The sequence below is a fragment of the Schistocerca piceifrons genome, chromosome 6 (genome assembly GCF_021461385.2).
Source record: "Schistocerca piceifrons isolate TAMUIC-IGC-003096 chromosome 6, iqSchPice1.1, whole genome shotgun sequence".
NCBI lineage: Eukaryota > Metazoa > Arthropoda > Insecta > Orthoptera > Acrididae > Schistocerca > Schistocerca piceifrons.
The window spans coordinates 333,434,526-333,457,982 of record NC_060143.1 but is presented as its reverse complement, the minus strand read 5'-3'; the positions used below and the strand labels follow the sequence as shown (position 1 = coordinate 333,457,982).

General features: G+C 37.6%; 1 protein-coding gene across 2 annotated transcripts in view; it reads left to right on the top strand.

The window, feature by feature from the left end:
* Nucleotides 1-23,176, top strand: part of LOC124802677 (ATP-binding cassette subfamily G member 4-like) — a 311,068-nt gene extending 287,892 nt beyond the window's left edge. For both annotated transcript variants that reach the window (XM_047263605.1, XM_047263604.1), the window contains 9 exons: nucleotides 1,446-1,591; nucleotides 2,947-3,185; nucleotides 4,620-4,907; nucleotides 12,153-12,343; nucleotides 17,295-17,463; nucleotides 17,544-17,644; nucleotides 17,734-17,889; nucleotides 21,845-22,030; nucleotides 22,240-23,176. In XM_047263605.1, the coding sequence (XP_047119561.1) occupies nucleotides 1,446-1,591; nucleotides 2,947-3,185; nucleotides 4,620-4,907; nucleotides 12,153-12,343; nucleotides 17,295-17,463; nucleotides 17,544-17,644; nucleotides 17,734-17,889; nucleotides 21,845-22,030; nucleotides 22,240-22,398 (1,635 nt within the window). In that variant the 3' untranslated portion in view covers nucleotides 22,399-23,176. The remainder of the gene's footprint in view (nucleotides 1-1,445; nucleotides 1,592-2,946; nucleotides 3,186-4,619; nucleotides 4,908-12,152; nucleotides 12,344-17,294; nucleotides 17,464-17,543; nucleotides 17,645-17,733; nucleotides 17,890-21,844; nucleotides 22,031-22,239) is intronic.
* The last annotated feature ends 281 nt before the right edge of the window (nucleotides 23,177-23,457 follow it).

The following is a 23,457-nucleotide window of genomic DNA, read 5'->3' as shown; positions in this document are numbered from 1 at the left end:
AGTTTTCATAACTTAACCACTGAATGGTAGGCTACCATAGAAAGAAAAAAAAAAAAAAAAAAAACCCGAAGAGGGTGAAGTAAAGGATAGAACATCTTTTTTTTACCATCAGTGAACATAAATGATGATAAAAAATTATTAAATTTGTTGCATAATGTATGTGTTGTATAATGTATAGAGGTCCATGTCCCTCCACACACACACACACACACACACACACACACACACACACACACACACACACACTGCTTGGCAGTGACACTGCATGTGCCACCGTGTTGTGCATTGGGACAGTTGGGGGAGGGCACACATCATAATCTATGCTTACCTGAACAGGCATACACATGAGAGCAGCTGACATTATTGCACAAACAATAGCCTACTTACCTACTTACTCACCATCACTCATACCAAAACTGCTGACATGTTAGTGCAGTCGAGGTTACAGCTAGTATACTATATTAGTTACATGAAGAGTTTCGAAATCTCAGTTGTTGCAATTGTGGTTGTTGATAATAAAGCCATTAAGCCTGCTTCTTTATAAGGTTTTGCAAACATAAATGAAATTACATTAGTTTTTATTCGTCCAAAAAAATTTTCCAGGTTTTGGGAAACAGTATGAATATTGTGAATAAATGTGTGCACACGTACATACATACACTGTTACATAAAGTACAGAAACAGTTATATTTCAGCAAATAAGTGAATGTTTTGCTTTATTTGTAAAAAGGGCTTGTAGCAGGTGCACTGTCTTATTTCAAGTCCCTTGTATTTCACATATTCTGAAAATTCTCCTACGGAATAGAAGCAGTGATCTAGCAAGACTGCCCTTAGAAATTTACAAAAAGTGAGAATGATGAAGCTATTTTTATCTTATTCAGTGGAAGACTACTTTAAATTTGCATCACACTATTTGTAGTGGAAGTTTTACAAGACGATGTCCTTATTGGCCAGACAAATAACTTTTTCTTTTGCCTCGTATCTTACTCATGTGTATTAATTTTTTTTTTATTGATGTCTTTTTAATTCTTTCTAACATACTTAAATTTTTTAGTAAATACATACAGGGAAATTGAAGGAATGACAGCTTTTCAAAGAGAGATTTGCAAGACTCTGTTAATCGAGCTGGTTGCATTGCACTTTTTTCTAAGTTAAGAAAATGATTCAACTAGATGGCATGTTACCCCAGAATATAATTCTATATAGTAAAATGCTGTGGAATTTGGCAATTAGGTCGTTCAGACTGTGTGAAAACTTATTTTAACAGAAAGTAAACATAGACTATAACATATTTTATGTTATTATTTATTTTGTTTGTATGTGTATGTCATTTGAGGTCATAAGAGTTTTATTGAAACAAGAACTATTCCTAGGAATGTGTTAACATTAATAGCTCGCTGTTTTCATACAAAAGTCAAATAGTAGTTTCATGTGTGTTTCTATAGATCCAAGAAATCCTGGAGCTCCTGGGTCTGCATGAACATAGGCGGACAATGACAAGCAACCTGTCTGGTGGCCAGAAGAAGAGGTTGTCTATTGCCTTAGAGCTGGTCAACAACCCACCCATCATGTTCTTTGATGAACCAACAAGGTACAATACAGTAAAAACATAGGTACTACTTTCTAGTGTGATATTTTTGTTAGGAGAGCAACACCAAAATACTGTAATTTCTGCTTAAAATGAAGTTATCCTTTGAAAATTATAACAATACAATTGTAATAAATTACTTCGAGAAAATCCATGAGGAAAGAGTTGTTACAGTGCAATGTTGAACAACTTCATGAAGCAACATTTTCACTGACACTAAACAATGATTCATAATTTTATGAATGTAAACTTGTACTTGACCAAATCCACAAGAAGAAGCAGCACATGGAGAAATGTGGTAAATCAAGTGCCCATATACAAAAATACTCATCTATAGCTTATGTGCAACCAATCAAGTAAGGTAACAAGTGTCAGTTTATATATTCCCACACTTTAATATGCTAATGTAGTGAGGCTTCTCCATTCTTGTTAATCTTCCTTTTATCATTAACTAGTATTTGAACATGCCAGAATGCATGCGTCCAGTGACAAAACAGCAAAGCAAATATTGTATCTTAATCTCACAAATATTCTTGTTATGTAATTTCAGATGAGCAAAAGTAACTACTACTACCAAAAGTAGATATTAAAGATCATACATAGATGAAACAATGTGCATAACATTCCTTGGGATCCAGAAGTTTTCTTTTGCTCGGGATAAATAGAACATTTAATCTTTTATGTTTTCTCTTGCTGAGGATAAATTTCCGGTTCAGCTAAACTGTGATTTACTCAGCATAAGACACAAAACAATTTTCCTGTAAACGTTGTTGCCCTGTCTAGTGTTCAAAGCAAAGCTATGTTCTCTGATAAAGAACCATCAACAAAAAGCAATAAGTGAGAAATCCCCATTAATTTGAAAGTAAATAGAAACCCACCTTAAAGGAACGCCCAGGAACGAATAACAACAATATGGAAAGGACAAATTGCTACTAACCACTCTCAGTCATGAGAGGAATGCTCCTTTGTGTGCAGATAGTAGATATGTGGGAGGTGGTAGGTAGCTGCAGAGACAAGTCACAGGAGATCTGTATCTGGACCGTATGGAGAGGATAATTTCAGTCTGTGAAGGTCCCAGTGAGACTCGTGGCATAGTTTGAGAGGGAAGGTATTGAGTCATGAGAGGAGTGGTCCTTTGTGACCAGACAGTGGGAATGTGGGGGTGATCTGGATTAGTGCAGGTACTTGATGATACCACAAACAGTTGCTCCTTCCTGGTTTCACATACCACCAAGAGAGTGGGACAAGTTGATATACTGAATTTGTGTAGTAAAGATTAAGTTTTGAAGTAAGTAAATAATTTCATTAAGTTGCTGCAAGATGATTCCTACTCTAAGTATAAATGCCTTCTGTTTCAGTGGTCTGGACAGTTCATCATGCTTCCAGTGTATATCCCTTCTAAAATCACTAGCTCGTGGTGGACGGACCATAGTATGCACAATCCATCAGCCGAGTGCTCGGCTCTTTGAAATGTTTGACCATCTGTATACTTTGGCTGAGGGTCAGTGTGTTTACCAGGGTTCCACCCAGGAACTGGTGCCTTTCCTTGCAAATCTTGGTCTTGCATGTCCCAGCTACCACAACCCAGCATCATTCAGTAAGTTCAGTTTAGATGAAAATGAAATTTTTACATTTGTTCAGTATTTGTCAACAACATCATATAAGTCAAAGCCATAATTGATTAACTTGGTGTGTTGTTCAATTTTTTATTTGTTGATTTCATTGTTCTGTCTTGAGATACGACCAAATACAGTTACTTACTCATCCTATTAAAATGATGTGATATTTTGACCACAGCTAGCGTTATAGTTAGAAACTGTTCTGTCTTACCACTTATCTCTACTAAATATTCTGTTTCTGTGGTCTATGACTGGTTCAAGTTGTGTAAATTCCAGAGTATTTCACTGAGGCCATTCCTTAACACCTTAAGGTGGCTGATGCAGGTGACTATTGACAAGCAACAGCTGGTGCCCACACTGTGGAAGTTTTGTTATAGAGCCCACATTTGCAAGATGCACTTGAATGTGCACAATGGGGTCAAGATGTGACTTTCCACATGTGTCAGGGTTCTAGTGCTGCTGCCAGATGTTGCTGTTCTGTGGAGTTTAACTAATATGGCTTTGCTATATGGGTTCCCCACTGTGCAGCAACAGGGCTATGATCAGAAACCCATGTTGTACTTGTAGTGATACCGGTAATAGAAAATTGAATGTTCCAGATAGTATTCATTGTCAAACATTCCTCCTCTCCACATGACGATGTTCATTGTTGTTCATGTATATTTGCTTCAGATATCCTGGTTTCATTACTTTTTTGCATAATGCTGAACTCTTTAACACCTAACATTGGTTAACTTTTAAAAATAAAAAGATCCAACAGTAATATATGGATAAATTTTCTCTATTTATTCACTTCAACAAACTCTTACTTCTGCTGCAATTAGCCACTGGTAATTAACTGCTTTGGGCCCACACTGACCTTTGTGCAGAAAAATAACATGTCATGATGATTAATACATTATTGACACTACACCTTTCTGAAATTATAATGAAAAATTATGTATTCACAAAAACTCAAGGAGAACTATAACTTTTAAAAAATGAGGAAAATGTTGGACACAGATTGTTTTGTTAAATAACGTATTTTTATACAGAATTTTGTAAAATATGGATTTTAAATAGTCACTTCCAAAAGATATAATTTTCTACTAAATTACTGAATTACCTTGAGTGGTAACATTTACATATGTTCCAACTGTAAAGTACTATTTTTTTGTGGAAAAAGTCACTTTGTCCATTATATTATATGTTAACAAACTGGTTTTATTATTGTGTGCTGAGTAATTTAATACAAAAAATAACTACATTGCATAACTTAAATATTATTCTTTTAAATTTAAGTATTTTGTTTTAAGTGAATATAAGCTTGTAAATATGTTGTTTCAAGTGATTGAGATCCATAATTTTGTTAATAACATGGCGTGTTTAACATCAGTACACATATAATCCTCAATAACTACTTTTGTTCACAGTAATTGAGGTGTCATGTGGAGAATATGGAGACAACATTCGCAAATTGGTGACAGCAATAAGGAATGGTAAAAATGACATTCGCAGTGGCACACCGTTCCCACCAATTGCAGGAGTGGATGAGAAATTAAATAATTCTAATGTTAACATCCTGGATAAATCAAAAAATCTGGAGAAAAGCAATGGACAAACACAGGAGTCCAATGGCGAACCAGCGACATCTGTTGCTGGGACCAATATTAACCTATTTCAACCATATATTGCAAATGACATAGCTAAGAATGGACACAGTAAGTATATTTGTAAACTGCACATTTTTTCAGTTGCTTGCCTTGATTTTTCTGACAACCATTTGTGAACCAGGTTGAATACTATCACAAGCCAATATTACAGCACTGGAAATCTTCTTGTGTCTCCTGTTCTTCCTTGGACATTCATAATTTTTAGTGGTATCCCTCACCATTGGTCCAGCAGAAATTATTGTGATATATGTATAGTAAAGTTGCAGTTCTCTTAAGATAAAAAGCTGATGAACATAGGAACCTTGGAAGGTAGCATCACAGAACACAGACTGAAGAAAAAGTGGCTCACATAGAGGCCATTAAAAACAAAGATAGTTCTGTAAAAGGAAAGGAGGAGGAAAAAGAGCGCACAAGAGGAAATTAAGAAACAAACAGTGAGTGTTTAAGGAAGAGGGGTTGCTGGAGAGTGGAAAGCCTTCATGTAGATCCATGTAGAATGCTTGAACATAACTGCAGCATAAATGACAAGGCTTTCTTTATAAAACTAGATTAGGAGATGCCAAGAACATACATGAGGCAGATCTTTCACCAGCATCATTCACAAATGTATAAACCATTGAGTAAGGGATTATAAGCAGGATATAAAGATTTGGAAGGCAGTGAAATACTGCTCAGAAGCAGTAGAGGATTATAAGCAGGATATAAAGATTTGGAAGGCAGTGAAATACTGCTCAGAAGCAGTAGAAAGTGTCTGGGAAGGATATTCTGCATTTAAGGGTATCTTGAAATGTGGGTGAATCTATAGGGGAAGATATATATGAGCTGTTGAGGTTTAGGGTGCTAATGTGTTAAAATGATGTTTCCTCAGACAATGGAAAGTCAAGATTAGAATATCAACAATATTATGAAAATGAAAGGTTGCTACTCAGTGTGTCATTTTTATGGTGAGTAGCAATCTGTCGTCTTCGTAAAAGGTAATTCCTCTTTGTGGATGGGTAATAACACTACAAGAATCACCAGAAACATGAGAGTACATGGCAGGAGATTTGCTTATGTAACATATTGGGGATATTCATGCACCAGAGGGACATTTATTCTTGATGAAGTGGTTGTTGTGGAAGTGATGGGTTTAACAGGAACAGACATTTCCAGGGAACTGCCTAATTGGTAAGACAGTGTGAAATAGACTTAGAAAGTTGCTGGTCAAGTTAGTGCTAGGGAATGTTATAAATTTGTTGTAAATTTGTTTGTGAACCTGAACATCAAAGGACAAAAATTTTGTGAAAAGATGAAGATTCACTATGCCGATAGTAAAGAAGATAATAAATTTTTTATGAGCATTATGTTAGGAGAAATTGTGTTCAGTCATAACAAGATATGGCAGATATTGGTATACTGGGGGTTAGTGATGAGAAGTGTTGAAGACAGTAAATGTTACACCCAATGCAAGAATGTAGGCTGAACGTTCTACTCCATGAGACCAGAAATCATTTCAGTGGGAGCACAAGGATAAAACTCCAGTGTGGTGCATCCTGGGTGGTTAGGTTTGTAATATATACAAGACAGACAATAAGTGGAGTCTAAGAAGTTATGAAGGGCAGGTGAAGGTGTCTGACAGCCAGTGAACCAATGAATGTACTCAACTATCACACTGGTGGAGTCTTTCATTGCAGGGAGAATGTTTAAGCTTGAATCAGATTTGACAGCTGATGTAATTGCATAGTAAGTAACTATATCATTAATATCACTGGATGTATTTAGAAAAAAAGGTAAGGTAGGCTGGAGGAAATAAATTCCTGGAAGGTTATCAATGGGTTATTAATTTGGAGTATCGATGGATCCTAAATGGGCAGAACTGGAACTGAACACTGCAAGCTTCAATTTGGGCATGTAAGAACTGATTGCCTCTACACTCAGGATTCCTGTTTTGTTGAGGGTTTCTCACCTTTACCCATACTACCCCCGTCATCACCATGTGATTCACCCAGTCATTTCATCCAAGAAATCTCCAAGGGTACACCCGTGAAGGCAGATGGAGATTTGAACCGCCATCCTCACAAATATGGATCCAATGTCATATTAATGCAACCCCTTGTTTGGTGGGGTGGGTGTAGTGGAAAAATATGGGTGTGAGGCTGGTGTGAAAATGGAAAAGTGGAATGGGGGTGGTAACAGGAGGGGGGGAATTTGATACAGGAATATGGAATACAAGAAATAAAAGAGATACATTTTATGAGGGATGATGGTGGTACAGGGGGGAAGGGAGGTGGTAGGTGTGCTGCATAACTGGTGGTCTGCTTCACCCTTGGTTACAGTTTGTCAGTGGTCATTCATCTGGTAGATAGTATGTTCATGATCATACCCATTTGTAATGATGTACTGTGATTTCAGCAAATGTCGTATAAGGTGTGACTTCTTTCAGAGATTTTCTTACCTCTCATAGAGCAAGAAATGCCAGTGATAGGACTGGAATATGAGCTATTGGGGAGATGAATGGGACAGGTTTCACATCTTATTCTCCCACAAGTATATGGGACAGGGGATTGAGAGCTGGAAAGCCATTGGCAGGATGAAAGATATTGTGTAGGTTGTGTGGATTTTGAAAAAAACCACTTTGGAAAGGTGGAGCAGACTACTGAGTAGGATAGTCCTCAGTTCACAGATTAAAGACATGTGGTCAAAGTCCTGAAGGAGTATGTGTTTCAGTTTTTCGAGTTCGGGCTGATAGTGAGTGATGAGTGGACCACTACTTTGTGGCTTGTCATTAGATATGTGAGTAGTGGTAAGTTTTATGTCCATGACCACAAGGGGAAAATACTTACTGATTTGCCACCAGTGATGATGGACAACAGTTTATTAAATCAATAACATGGAACATGAGTAATAGAAAAATAAAGACTCCCTTCTAGTCAACAAGAAATAAGGTTACACTGTATCCACCAGTAAGGAGGTTCATACAGAGTCTATGTTTGGTCACTGAAGTGGGATTGTCTCACAGTATTCATAAGTGCTCGGTCCCACGGTGCAGTGATTGGTACTGAGCACAGTGCACCTGGTGACAGCCAAGTGTATTGGATGTAGGGCTGATGGTGTCTGGTGAGGCCACAGTCAGCAGGTGGGAGGCAGCTGTGTGGTGACGGCATAGCAGGTCGTGGAGTGTACTGCAGGTAAAATCCTTCCTGGCTACAAATAACAGCATTGCTGGTTTAGCTGCTTGTGGAGATAGCTGATGTTGGATCTCACAGAATGAATCATGCTGGAACTTGAGGAATGATTGGCTGGCTGGGGCCGGGCAGCTGGTTAAATACATGCCTGGTGGAAGCATATATGAACAATTTCCAGGCAGCATGTGACAAGCCCATGTAATAGGTCCACGATTGTGGTGCTGCCTAGAATGACACTGGCAGTGTGGTGTTATGACTTTTTTTCCATTAGTTGGCAGATAAATATGCTTACGTTTATCGGCCGCAGACATGGAGTCTTGTGTGTTTGTTTTCCAGCGACTGAGTTGTGGTGAGACTGTTGCCAGAAGGCTGAATGTGGTGCACTAAGCCAATTTGTCGAGGGGTACTGCACTGGGATCCTGCAGTAGGTGTCTGTGTGCGGTGATATAAGGCCATGGATATCTGTTTGTGGACATGAGACAGAGAGTACTTTCAGTCTGTGGATAGCTAGGTGAGACCTTCAGCATATTGGCAGAGGAGCTGCTTGTCACTGCCCATGTGGTAATACACAAGCAGATTGCATTGAAGGTCTTTTTTTTTATATATATAGAACAGCCAGTTGAGCTCTTGATATTTGTTTCATAAGCCTAACTTTGAATTTTTTGTGGTAAGTCATTTCCAGATCTTTGTCACAAGCAGTCCTTACTGTTCATTCACAATTAGAAATTGCATGACAAAGCCATAGACAGAGTAACATCTGCAAAATTGCTGGGGATCCACATTGATGAAAACTTGAATTCTAATGACCATGTAAAAAATTTGCACAGAAACTCAATTCAGCCTGATTGATTCACTTTGAAGATTTTCAGAGAAATGCTGACTTTCATAGTTACAATATCCAAAACAGCACAGCACTCCATACATAATGAACAAAAGAGCCGTATCAATGTTAAATCTTGCAGCAGACTGCCAGTCTACAACAGGAAGTAGGGAAATGAAAATAAATATAAATCAGACTTATAAAAAATTCTACCTGGACGATAGTTTTACTTGGTAGATGACTGTGATGGCCAAAAATATTTTTCTGATAATGTTTGTATTAAGCCAAAAACTAATATACTGTCTTTTGCCCCTTATTATTTTCATTATATTTGCATTTGCATTGTTGTGTATAAAAGGATTTGCTGGTTAGGGAAGTTAAAAGTAGAGGCATATGAATTTGTAATAACAGAAGCAATATGTATATTCATTTGTATTACTATGTATTGCATCACTTTGCGTGTATTGTTTAATGCATATTTTTATATGTTTCATTTTCTTGTAATGATTACACATAAAATTTTCATATCCATTTGGACAACATCCATACAATATTTATTGCCTATGGCTGGATAAATAAATATGTAAAATAAATAAAAATGTGGTATGTTTATTCAAGATTGACAGACATAATGGAGAAGCGAGGGGACTTAAAATTTCTTTCTGCATGTAAAACATTTCAATAATTCTTGAACCTAAATTTCTGTAAGGCCTAGAAACATATTTGCTATACATATAGGACAAAATTATCCAGCAATCATAGATAAGTTATTAATTAGAAAAGGGAGACAGGGCAAAACACTGCTAGTAAGATGTGCCCAAATAACTACAAAAGACCAATTTAATACAGGAGGTCTTTCATTTGTGGGCCTTGCCCAGTTCAGTTGCTGCTCTTCCTTCAAGTAAATTAAATGCTAATAGAAGAAAGCCCAGGATGGAATAACAACAATAACATGAAAAGGACGGATTGCTACTCGCAGGAGAGATGTTGAATCACAGATAGGCACAACAAAAACACTGGTATACATTTTACCTTTCATCCAAAAGGCTGCCTCCTTCTCAAGTAGTGTGTGTGTGTGTGTTTTTTCTACTTCAGAAGAACAACTTTTGGCCAAAAGATCAAATGTATAACAGTCTTTTTGTTGTCTGCGACTGCAAGCTAACATAAATAGCTTTGGTTCGTATTCCTTCACATTAATAGGAGAGTTCTGTATATTTCTTCAGAACAAAAATAATATAAGATGAACTACCCAATGCTATAAATCTTGTACATATTTGCTAATAAGATTTGTGAATAGTTGAATACTTCAAGGTTGTTTTCCATATGTACAAAAATTAACAGGTCTCAGACTTATGAATGTATTACACTACTGGCCATTAAAATTGCTACACCAAGAAGAAATGCAGATGATACACAGGTATTCATTGGACAAATATATTATACTAGAACTGACATGTGATTGCATTTTCATGCAATTTTGGTGCATAGATCCTGAGAAATCAGTACCCAGAACAACCACCTCTGGCCGTAATAACGGCCTTGATACGCCTGGGCACTGAGTCAAACAGAGCTTGGATGGCGTGTACAGGTACAGCTGCCCATGCAGCTTCAACACAGTACCGCAGTTCATCAAGAGTAGTGACTGGCGTATTGTGACGAGCCAGTTGCTCGGCCACCATTGACCAGACGTTTTCAGTTGGTGAGAGATGTGGAGAATGTGCTGGCCAGGGCAGTAGTCGAACATTTTCTGTATCCAGAAAGGCCTGTACAGGACCTGCAACATGTGGTCGTGCATTATCTTGCTGAAATGTAGGGTTTCACAGGGATCTAATGAAGGGTAGAGCCGTGGGTCATGACACATCTGAAATGTAACGTCCACTGTTCAAAGTGCCGTCAATGTAAACAAGAGGTGACCAGGACGTGTAACCAATGGCACCCCATACCATCATGCCGGGTGATATGCCAGTATGGCGATGATGAATACAGTCTTCCAATGTGCGTTCACCGCAATGTTGTCAAACACGGATGCGACCATCATGATACTGTAAACAGAACCTGGATTCATCCGAAAAAATGACGTTTTGCCATTCTTGCACCCAGGTTCGTCATTGAGTAACCATCGCAGGCGCTCCTCTCTGTGATGCAGCGTCAAGGGTAACCGCAGCCATGGTCTCCGAGCTGATAGTCTATGCTGCTGCAAATGTCGTCGAACTGTACGTGCAGATGATGGTTGTCTTGCAAACATCCCCATCTGTTGACTCAGGGATCGAGACGTGGCTGCACAATCCGTTACAGCCATGCGGATAAGATGGCTGTCATCTCGACTGCTAGTGATACGAGGCCGTTGGGATCCAGCACGGCGTTCCGTATTACCCTCCTGAACCCACCGATTCCATATTCTGCTAACAGTCATTGAATCTCGACCAACGTGAGCAGCAATGTCGCGATATGATAAACTGCAATTGCGACAGGCTACAATCCAACCTTTATCAAAGTTGGAAATGTTATGGTATGCATTTCTCCTCCTTACACGAGAAATCACAACAACGTTTCACCAATCAATGCTGGTCAACTGCTGATTGTGTATGAGAAATCGATTGGAAACTTTGCTCATGTCAGGACTTTGTAGGTATCACCACTGGCGCTAACCTTGTGTGAATGCTTTGAGGTGGCGCAGTGGTTAGACATTGGACTCGCATTTGGGAGGACGACGGTTCATTCCCGCGTCCGGCCATCCTGATTTAGGTTTTCCGTGATTTCCCTAAATCGTTCCAGGCAAATGCTGGGATGGTTCCTTCGAAAGGGCGCGGCCGACTTCCTTCCCCGTCCTTCCCTAATCCAATAAGACCGATGGCATCTCTGTCTGGTCTCCTTCCCCAAACAACCCAACACAATGCTCTGAAAAGCTGATCATTTGCGTATCACAGCATCTTCTTCCTGTCGGTTAAATTTCGAATCTGTAGCATGTCATCGTCGTGGTGTAGCAATTTGAATGGTCAGTAGTGCACTTTAGGAATTGTAGGAGATATTTTATATTCATTAAAGTTATTAATATAATTCTCCAGTTATTTGGATGGTATAGTGGGTAAAGAGCCCTTGGGCAAACACCTGGAACAGGCATAGACCTTAAGCCTAAGAAATTTTTGTTTCAAATTTTTTTGTAATTGATAAATCTCTCTCATGGTTCTTGCCATGATCAAATGAAATTCCACAGCATCCTTCATACTTCAGCAGCTGCTTGTACGTAATAAAAAATGTATTAGTCTTTTGGAATCCCAAGCATTTAGAAAATTATGGTAATTTCTACAGGTACAGGAACAGATTCTCAGGCAGTGGCAATCCCAGTGGACTTGACTGGTTGTGAAAAAGCTCCAGACAATGTGACAGCAGCACTTCTAGACCCCAGTGTAACTGTGAGACAGCGACGTTATGCCACTTCACAGTTCACTCAGTTTTGGATTGTGTTGAAGAGGACACTGTTGTTCAGCCGGAGAGACTGGGTATGTTAAGAGTATCAGTGAGTCGTGACATGTTTTTTAATGCCTCCAATAAAGGAGCTGGTATTCACTTGCTTAACTTTAACTATCAACAATTAGTATTTAAATACAACTACATGATGATCATTTACAGTTGAATTCACATACAGAAAAGAATATTTAGTTTGATAACAGAAGTAATTATGTAATATTTTTGCACTAAATAGACAAAGTTGGTCAACCTTGAAAAACAATTTGACATTTTAAAGTGTAACTGTAATAGGGAAAAATGGGCAAATATACGAAATGTACAAGAACCAATATGGAACAATAAGAATGAAAATATAAAAGAAAAGTGCTTGGATTAACAAGATCTTAAGCCAGGGATACAGTCTTTTGATTCTACTGTTAAAATTGTGTATCAAAGAAGCTATAATGAAATAACAGAAAGATCCAGAAATGGGATTAAAATTCAGGTTGACAGGATGTGAGTGATAAGATTTGCTGATGACATTGTTATACTCTATGAAAGTGAGGAGGTATGAATGTAATAAAAATTTATTGAGTGCAGAATGTGGACTGAAAGCAAACCAAAGACAGACAAAAGTATTAAGAAACAGCAGAAATGATATTAGCAACAAACTTAATATCAAAACTGGGGACCACATTCTAAATTTTATCACAGACTGTGGGAAAATTAGATAACAGGAGAATCAATGCATTTGAGATGTGGTGTTATCGAATGCTGCAGAAAATTAAGTGAATGGATAAGAGAAGAAATGAAGAGATTCTCCACTGACCGGGAAGTAAAGGAATACATGGAAAACCCTTAACAAATGGTTCAAATGGCTCTGAGCACTATAGGACTTAACACCTGTGGTCATCAGTCCCCTAGAACTTAGAACTACTTAAACCTAACTAACCTAAGGACATCACACACATCCATGCCCGAGGCAGGATTCGAACCTGCGACCGTAGCGGTCACGCAGTTCCAGACTGAAGCACCTAGAACTGCATAGCCACACCGGCCGGCAAACCCTTAACAAGAAGAAGGGATGTGCATTAAGACATCAGATAATAATTTGTGTGAGCTATAGGAAGCCCTATTGGCAGATTTTGGTGAGGAAGCAGAAATTGAAAAATATTCAACAAATAATTGAGAAGGTTGGGTTTTAAGTGCTACAATGAAATGTGAAGACTGACAAGAGGAAATTGTGATGGCCCACATCAAACCAATTATAAGACTGATAAAAAAAAATCTCTATCCCTGTGGGCACATGGTGTTCAGGCATGGGACACCTGTCTTTTCAGAACTTGGTAAATTTGTTGAAGAAAGCATCAGCTCTTCTACCTTTCTTCATAATCTGTTGATGTTGTGATGAAATAAGTTAATGATAATGTTCAGTAATTTCTTACACAGTTTGTAGGAGTCATCCACCACTAAGTCTTTTTAAACAGCCTGGCCTGGATCCATCAGTAACCACAAAGATCCTGCTTTGTGTCGACTGTGGCCCCTCTATACTCTCTGCATTAAGCTCAGCTAACCTTCCTGCACTCTGTTACTCAGAAGTAGTCCATGTCTAAAGTACCTCCATCTCTAAATTGCAGCAACAGACACAGCTCTGATGTGAAACTTCGTTATAGTCAGCACCAGTAACCAGCTCAGCTCAGTGTTTCTGTAACTTACAGCCATTTTTACCTAAGACCAGTCATGTTACTGCAAGTCCTTTACCAGTGCCATACTTCTGTGAGCAGCTGTAGCTCCTAGTCCATACAAATACCCTAATGCTGTACTTTCCTTATCCAGACTATAACTTTCTCCAACTATTTTGATCATCTGAACCCATTTCATCAAAATCGCCTTATGTCCTGTGTCACCTGACTATGATACACTGGCTTCACAAAACTTGTTGCCTGGTAACTTATACCTAATTTTTGTTGTAACAACTGGTCTACATCCTTCCCAAGGCTACTGCCTAAGACAGACTCTTTTCTTGCTAGTTTCTGACCAGCTTGTTACATTTGTACCATTCTCTGCACTGTACTTAAGGCTACATATTTCCTATACTGTCTTCTTGCCTGCATTAATTCAGGAATAAAACTAGTTTTCCTATTTGAACGTTGGTGCACTTAACATAGTTTTTCTTTGGTCAAACCTGACAGTTAAGAAAATCAAAGTTTAAAAAATTTATTATTTCGTGTAAAGAAAACTTATGTTAAAGTGACACGTTCCACATCATTACAAAATCTCGTATTCATGATCTATGGAAAAAGGATGTGTGTGTGTATGTAAGTATGTATGTATATGCAGTGATAGGAAAAGATTGGCAGTAATGGAGGGATTACTTTTCTGTTAGCTCCTTACACATTTCAGATTCTATGTTCCAAGATGCGTTCTTTTTGTAATTTGTGTGCTTTATGTTCCACCTACTCAAAGTTCACCCATAGTTAATGTCACTCAGGAAAAAGTGGGACATTTGTCTCTCAGTGGCTGTTGACATGTTACTGTATATAAAATTTCAGGTAAGAATTAACAAACATAAATGAAGGAAGGAAAAGTGGGAGGCTAATTTAAGATGTCCCACTCTGATATTCTCTTGATACCAATAAGTTTAGCTAGACTGAGTCATGTGGCAGTTATGTGTGAAACATTGCTGTCACATTCAGGACTAGTGTTCAAATCCCTATCCAGGCCTAGATTTTCTATAATTTCTGAACATTGCTTAATATAAATATCAGGACAGTTCTTATGTAAAGGACACAGGTGATTTCCTTGTCCTCCTTGCCCAATCCAAGCTTTGGGTCTGTCTCTAATGACCTTGTCATTGACAAGCTATTAGACCATCATTTTCCTTTCCTTTTCAGCTCCAAACTTCATGACATCCTTGTCAAAATCTGTAGTGTCATTTACCTCAACCATTCGAATGGTACAACCTGTTATACATACTCATCCTCAAATAACAACTCAAGGCCCATGAGCTGTAAAATTTAGAAGGCAAGGCTACCTATGAAACTACTCATGGTTGTCAGTGTTTCTATTTATTTATTACACTTTGCTTGTCACTTGACATGTTCATATCTTGTCACATCTCTCCAGCTTATTCCTCTTACCTCTCAAGAAGAAGAAACTTGTGGTCACAAAAGCTAGGATTACTGCTATTAAAGTTTTTATGGGTTTCTATTGGATGCAGTGGGAGTAGTGCCGCCTAAAGGTACAGACTGGCAAACCCTACTGTTTCTTAGTGGTTTAGATTAGACTTTATGAGTAGTAGTTAACACAATATTGTTACGAGTCTAATATCAGTTTTTTCCATTCTATGTTTGTAGCTATTATCACTTTAAAACACACTGAGAAATAATTTTGTAAATGGTAATTCATATACATGAAAGTATAGCATTTATCTACCTTGATTACCGTATTTACTTGAATCAAAGCTGCACTCGAATCTAAGCCGCACCTGTAAAATGAGACTCGAAATCAAGGAAAAATAATTTTCCCGAATCTAAGCCGCACCTGGAATTTGAGACTTGAAATTCAAGACGAGAGAAAAGTCTTAGACCGCACTTCCAAATCGAAACAAAGTTGGTCCATTGTAACATGAGACACAATTTAGGTTGAATGGATGAAGATACAGCTACAGTAGTTTGGTTCGAGTCGTAAGCTTAACAGTTAAGATTTACAAAGTAGTCATTGCTATTTATCAGGCACTCCATCCGTATTTATACGGGTACCCTTCCTTTTTCACGTGCTTCGTCTGGTTTGAATCGATTGCTTATTGTGCTTCGATCTGATAAGTGCCGTTCCCTTTGTTATAGGTGTTTACTTTACTCTAAGCTGAAACTGCATTATTGTACTGTTTCATGCATTGTTTGTCACATTCTGATAATGAGTGTTTACGACCTGTAGCCGCTCGCCGCATGGCTCGCTTTTGTGCACGCTACCGCCGCTTACAATAAAAAAAGGAGAGGAATTGTCTCATAAGCAAAACAAAGGCAAGAGAGCGCAATTTGTTGTTACTTGCACTGCTGCTTTGTTTCATAATAATCAACAAGAACCAAATAATATACTGCGTATGATAGAAGATGTTCTGAACGAGAGTTTAGCGAAAATTTTTCTCTGTTTGAAAATCTTTGCGGATGCCTCTTTAGTACATTACAGTCAGCACAGAAATTAGAGTCATCTTAGATTTAAAAATCTAGTCAGTTGCCATGCTTCATTTCTGACTATCACTGTTCAGCATAAGAATAATACGAATATAAACATGACATGATATGTATATTCTTCCATGTTTGCTGTTGTCTCACTCTAGTATCATAGTTTATTAGGCAGACAGGATTTAAATGAGATAGCAGCAAACACAAAAGAATACATGGCATTATGTTTACATTCTTCTACCTTTTCTTTTAATTTATTTGCTGACGCAGAGGTTTTGGTGCCAGTTTTTATCTTTGTACCTGCAAAGCATGCCTATGTAGCGCTCATATATTCGACGGCAGAAGTTAGTTGTGGCGGCACCTACCAACATTTTCCAGAACTTCCGCTTACTCTGCACTCAATTCTAAGCCACAGGTGGTTTTTTGGATTACAAAAACCGGGAAAAAAAGCGCGGCTTAGATTCGAGTAAATATGGTAATGACACACACCTAATGTCCAACAAAATTTATTACACTGCTAACAGTTCATGTTCCAGTTAAATATGTGTATCTGTGGCAACTTTCAGTTAATAAGGGCGTTAAGCTATGCTATTGTTTGTTACCTTTATTACACTAATTCATGCTGTCACCGACTTCTCTTAGTTTTTCAAGAAACTTGTTTTTAGATCTTGCACAAGACCCAAGTGCACGAAGGACACTGCAGAGTTTGACAGTGCCTGGAACTAAAATAAGTAATATCAAGTAAAATGATCATTACTTTACTTTCATATTTCATTAGCATGTAAACACATGAATTAATTAGGTAATTTCTGTTTTGCAGACACTTATGTATTTGCGTCTTTTTGCCCACATTTTGGTGGGTTTCCTCATTGGGGCACTATACTATGACATTGGAAATGATGGTGCCAAGGTACTCAGTAATTTGGGATTTCTCTTCTTCAACATGCTGTTTTTGATGTACACTTCCATGACAATCACCATTTTATCATGTAAGTGATATCATTTGCAAATTTTGTATGATAGTATAGCTATTTGGAAACACAGTAATAATTTTTTTTTTTTTTTGCAGTCCCCTTGGAAATGCCTGTCCTTATAAAGGAGAATTTCAACAGGTGGTATTCATTAAGATCGTATTACTTTGCAATCACAATATCGGATATACCATTCCAGGTATGATTTAAGTTTTGTTCAATATAAAAACACTTGCTACTCAGTGTACATGTAGGAACACCTCATTTATATCTGTCACTTTATTTCAGGCCATTTTCTGCGTAATTTATGTGTCAATAGTATATTACATGACATCACAGCCTCCGCAAATGTGGCGGTATGCCATGTTCTTGGGAGCCTGTCTACTAATTTCATTTGTGGCTCAGAGTGTCGGTTTAGTTGTTGGTGCTGCAATGAATGTTCAGGTATGTACTAGGAAAATCTGACAAGTAAGTGCCTATTTGTAAGTAAACTACTGCAGCGAACACACAATTGTTTCACACTACGATAATTTATTTTATGGATATCTTAATAATAGCAAATTTGCAAAGACACATCTGTAACATTTATATCCCAGATATTTCCAGATACTGAAAATCTGAATAGCAATTGTAGATTATGTTGATAAAGCCGAAGGAGTGTCTAAATACTGGCTGCCAAAATGGGTAAAACTGGAGCATATCTTAGGCAAGCACAATTTTTTAAAAATACATTTTAAAAGTTCTGGAAGAGAAATATTTAAAGTTTCTTCATCAGGAATTGGAGATAGACATAAAATATGAAGAAATCATGTATGTGCTGGTGCTGAAGCAGGGCGGGAAAGGTGTTCAAAACCCTGAGTTGGGAGATACAAGAAAAGCTTTCTGTTATTTGAAGTCTTCTGTTTTTCATAAACTTCTATTTTCAAAAATTCATTAATATCAGCTGTCATTAGTGACATTTATTAAGTTTAGCTTTTTGCCTGTGGCTTTGCCCGCATACATGTATGTCATGTGTTTTAATAACACACACACACACACACACACACACACACACACAGGGTATATTGCAAAGAGGAAACAGAGGACACAGACTGTGAAGAGTCATTGAAATTAAGACTGTTGTATTGAACAGTGTGCCCAGCAATTGGGTGGTCCAACTGCTTCTTGGCCACAGTTTGTCAGTGGCCATTCATGTGGACAGAGCTTGTTGGTTGTCATGCCTACATAGAACATCACAGTGGTTCCAGCTTAGCTTGTAGATCACATGGCTGGTTTCAAAGGTAGCTCTGTCTTAGAAGAGATAGGTAGGTGGTGCTTGTGACCAGATTGGAGTATGTGGTGATGGAGGGACGTATGGGATAGGTCTTGCATCTGTATCTGTTACATGGATAGGAGCCATGAGGTAAGGTGTTGTGAGCAGGTATTGAGTAGGGATGATGACAATATTGTGTAGGTTCAGTGGGTGGGAGAATACCGCCGTGGGGGGGGGGGGGGTGGGGGTGGGTGGGAAGGATATTCCTCATTTCAGGGCATGACGAGAGACAATAAAAATCCTGAAATTGAGAAACTTAAATACTACATCAAAAATTGGTTGATTTGTTGCATTGTGATATTTCCCTATCATTCTTACCCAAAATTTGACAAGAAAAGTTTATTCTTAGCATTTAAATGTATCATCTTGATTTTGAGAGTCACATGAGAAATCCACAAACATATAGATAATGCTCACCTTTGTAGGATCAGGGTGCATTTCCATTCATGCATTCTACATCTACATATGTAATCTTCAGTGCAGAGCGCTATTTGAAGCAGGGTATTTATATTTTGCCAGCATCATTTTACCCAATCTGTTGTTTTTGTAGAATTTCTCCAATTTTACATCTTTGTCATCCTGCAAGGATATATGTGAGAAGAAGTGATATGTTTTTTGACTATGAATATTTACTCTTGGAATTTTAAGACTAGCCCTTCCTGTGATGCACGATGTCTTATTTGTAGCACCTGCCACCAGAAACGGTTGAACACTTCTGTGATGCAGCCATGCTGATTAAGCACAACCATGAATAATGGCAGAGCTTTATCTTTCATTCAAAAGCTGCTACCAATATTATTCCATATTCAAGGAAAACTACTCATGTGGAAAAGTTAATCAACTAATTATAGGAGCAGGTTTAATGCAATGCTGAAGCTACACATTAGTAAAACAAAACTATTATGATGTTATATATAAAAACAAAGATGAGGTGACTTACTGAACGAAAGCGCTGGCAGGTCGATAGACACACAAACAAACACAAACATACACACAAAATTCAAGCTTTCGCAACAAACTGTTGCCTCATCAGGAAAGAGGGAAGGAGAGGGGAAGACGAAAGGAAGTGGGTTTTAAGGGAGAGGGTAAGGAGTCATTCCAATCCCGGGAGCGGAAAGACTTACCTTAGGGGGAAAAAAGGACAGGTATACACTCGCACACACGCACATATCCATCCACACATACAGACACAAGCAGACAAGCAGACATTTGGTCTTTAAATATGTCTGCTTGTGTCTGTATGTGTGGATGGATATGTGCATGTGTGCGAGTGTATACCTGTCCTTTTTTCCCCCTAAGGTAAGTCTTTCCGCTCCCGGGATTGGAATGACTCCTTACCCTCTCCCTTAAAACCCACTTCCTTTCGTCTTCCCCTCTCCTTCCCTCTTTCCTGATGAGGCAACAGTTTGTTGCGAACGCTTGAATTTTGTGTGTATGTTTGTGTTTGTTTGTGTGTCTATCGACCTGCCAGCGCTTTCGTTCGGTAAGTCACCTCATCTTTGTTTTTATATATAATTTTTCCCACGTGGAATGTTTCCCTCTATTATATTGATATCACTATTATGATGTTAGTTTCATTTCCTCTGATGATGAAGTCAGTGAAGAACAGATTATATAAATTACTTTAACTGGAAGCAGAAAGTTCTCTGTAAATGCAGATTTTGTGTGCTGAGAGCACTGCTGCTAAAAATTTACGAGAGCAATCCAAACACATCGAATGACTTTACTTCATATTGGAAACTAATCATGATATTAGTCAGGATGATGGACCAATGTTACAAGTAAGAGGAAAAAATCTATCAAGACCAATGCATGCTAGTAAAATGTAAGAAACCACTTAAGAGTTGAGACCTCTAAATAAGCAAGTAATACTAAACAGTTTAATTTCACAGCTTTGTAAAATTGTTATTAAGATACTTAACACTTTGGAGGCCAAGCCTGAGCATAGCTTAGGCTGCAACTTTGTATTAAAAAGACGGTGCCTGAGTATAGGTTGGGCCACCATTTTCCTTTTTTTATGCGTGAACCACCTGCCATTCAAGAAGTGGACTCATTTCATATGAGAACAATGTAGAGAAGTTTTGTGACCTTCCCCTTGACTAGTCTGCATTCTGTTGTCAATTTCTAGAGTTATTTCAAAAGAAACATTAGCAAATGTAACAGCTGCTGTCGTGAATGGCTGAACCAGTATGATCACATTGACATAGCTTTGTGCGTGTACTGATTAGGTTTTGCTACAAATTTGTCACACTTGTTGAGTTAGCAAGACAGCCTGGAAGCTCAAGAGGAAGAAATTGTTCAATAACTTACATCAGAATTTTTTCTTGGGAGGATAAATCTATCAAAGAACTTGAGTAAATATGAAAAATAATTCTTGAAGCTTGGCCCTTTTTAGTATGTATTACTCTTGAAGGTACATCAATTATATGTATGCCTGTAACACTTTCAATAATGGCACAAGTGGCTGGTTTCCTAGGTTCAATATTCTTCTAAATGACTGGTCTCCAAAGTTGTTAGAGAAACTTGTATACACAGGAAAAAAATTATAAAAATGTCTCCAAACCTTATGAAAATATATGATCCGAGACTTTACCACCAAAAATGTAATTTAAATTATTCTCGGCTCTTATGATGGATTTAATTGCTGATTTGGAATGATTTTTTTCAATGAAACTTCCTGCTGTCATCAAGTGACAGTCACTTAAAGATGGCAGCAAGTCTTTCTGCAAAACATTTATGCAGAAGTAATGGTCCAGCCCCTTAGACGGTCCAAGAAAAATGTAAGCTTGTGAGAATAATATAGAAGTTAGCCCTTCACTACTTTGCAAGAGTGTGTGCATAAAAATTCTGTAATAGGAGAAACAAGAATGTCAAATCTGTTCCTTTTGTTGTGGTAGCTGTCTTTTATTTCAGAGCTTGTATCTTTATTCTGCAGCAGTCAGGCTGAATGTTAACTTCCTATGTAATACAGCCAGTATGAGTAATTTTAATTTCTTATGCAGGCAACAAATATGATATTACTAAAAAAACTGCATAAGCATTAAGCAGTGTTACCAATAAGTAATTCATATTCTTCAAAATTTTCAGAATGGTGTTTTCCTGGCTCCTGTCATGTCTGTTCCATTCCTGCTTTTCTCTGGATTTTTTGTAAGTTTTGATGCCATACCAATATATCTTCGATGGATAACTTATCTGAGCTACATTCGCTATGGATTTGAAGGCACAGCTCTTGCCACATATGCTTACAACAGAGAATTTCTGGAGTGCCACCAGGTAATATCAAATGCTTTTCATATGAAGTGCATACTAAATCATTGTTAAATATTACATTTATATCTACTTTGCTAATTCATTTTCGAATAAATAGCCCAGATATTAAGGAACTGTTTTTGAAGCAGTTTTTTAATTTTGATATAATATTTAAGAAAACTTGAATGCTATATTTTGAAATGTGTGAAAATATTTCTTTTCTTTTTCCACAGATTTACTGTCATTTCAAGAATCCTGAAACCACTCTAGATGAGCTGGATATGCTGGAATCCAGCTTTACAGTTGATATTGTTGCACTGGTTGCCATATTCTTTGTACTGAGGATTGCTGCTTATATCTTCTTGCGATGGAAGCTCATATCACAGCGGTGAATGACTCTTAGTCCTTCACTCACAAATTCCTACCAGTTTCTGGTGAGGGGTTCTTCGAAGCTCTCATTTATCATCACAAGAACTATTAGATTTAGATCCTCATGCTGTGGTGGATTCTGCTGTTATAGATTTATAAACTGTTCTCATAGTGTTAATTACTCAAGTAGCATGTGATATTTCAAAGTGGTCAAGTGCTGATTAGGCTCAGAAATCAGAAAATGTGTGTGACAGTTTGGAGTTACAAATTGTAATTGCAATATCAACTGACTGAAGTAATGTTCTGAGGTTCTTTGTTAATCTTTCAGTTATACATTCCTTTCCAATCTTTGTGCTCAATACAATCCCTTGTGAAATGTTTTTTTTTTTTTTTTTTTTAATTAATATACATCTGCTGTGGCTAAAATTCAGTACGTAAAAATTTATCATACTGCAGTAAGAGAGACGTCGCAGAAGTTAATAATTTATGCCAAATTCCTGTAAATATTCTTTCCTGTTTTCATTTTTAAGACAAAATATTTTGATTTTGTTTCAATATTGACTGCAGCTTTAGTGAAAGACGAAAATATTACACGTTCCGTAATGTTAATGACATTGGTGTCTTATAAAGATGATGTGTTAGATCGAGAAAAACACATTCATACCTGTCTTTTATCTCAAGTGCCTTACAATGTCTTGTGGAAGAATACTCAAAGGGAAAATTTTAAACAGAAATGAACCAAGTGAAAACATTTGTTAATTTTATATTTGTTTAATAAATAAAGAATAACTATTTATGTAATTTGTTTGAAATGAGTGCTTTGTCATGTTGCCATTATAGAATAAAAGTGTGTGTGTGTGTGTGTGTGTGTGTGTGTGTGTGTGTGTGTGTGTGTGTGTGTGTGTGTGTGTGTGTGTGTGTGTGTCCATAGCCTTGCTAGTTCAACACCAGCTCCCTATCAATATGTTACAGTTTACTCTTTCCAAAACAGCTTGTGTTTTAATAGCCTCAATTTTTTTTCTCCCCCCATTTTATGCCTATCTTTGTTCCATATTTCCTTTCCTGTCCACGCAATCTTGGAT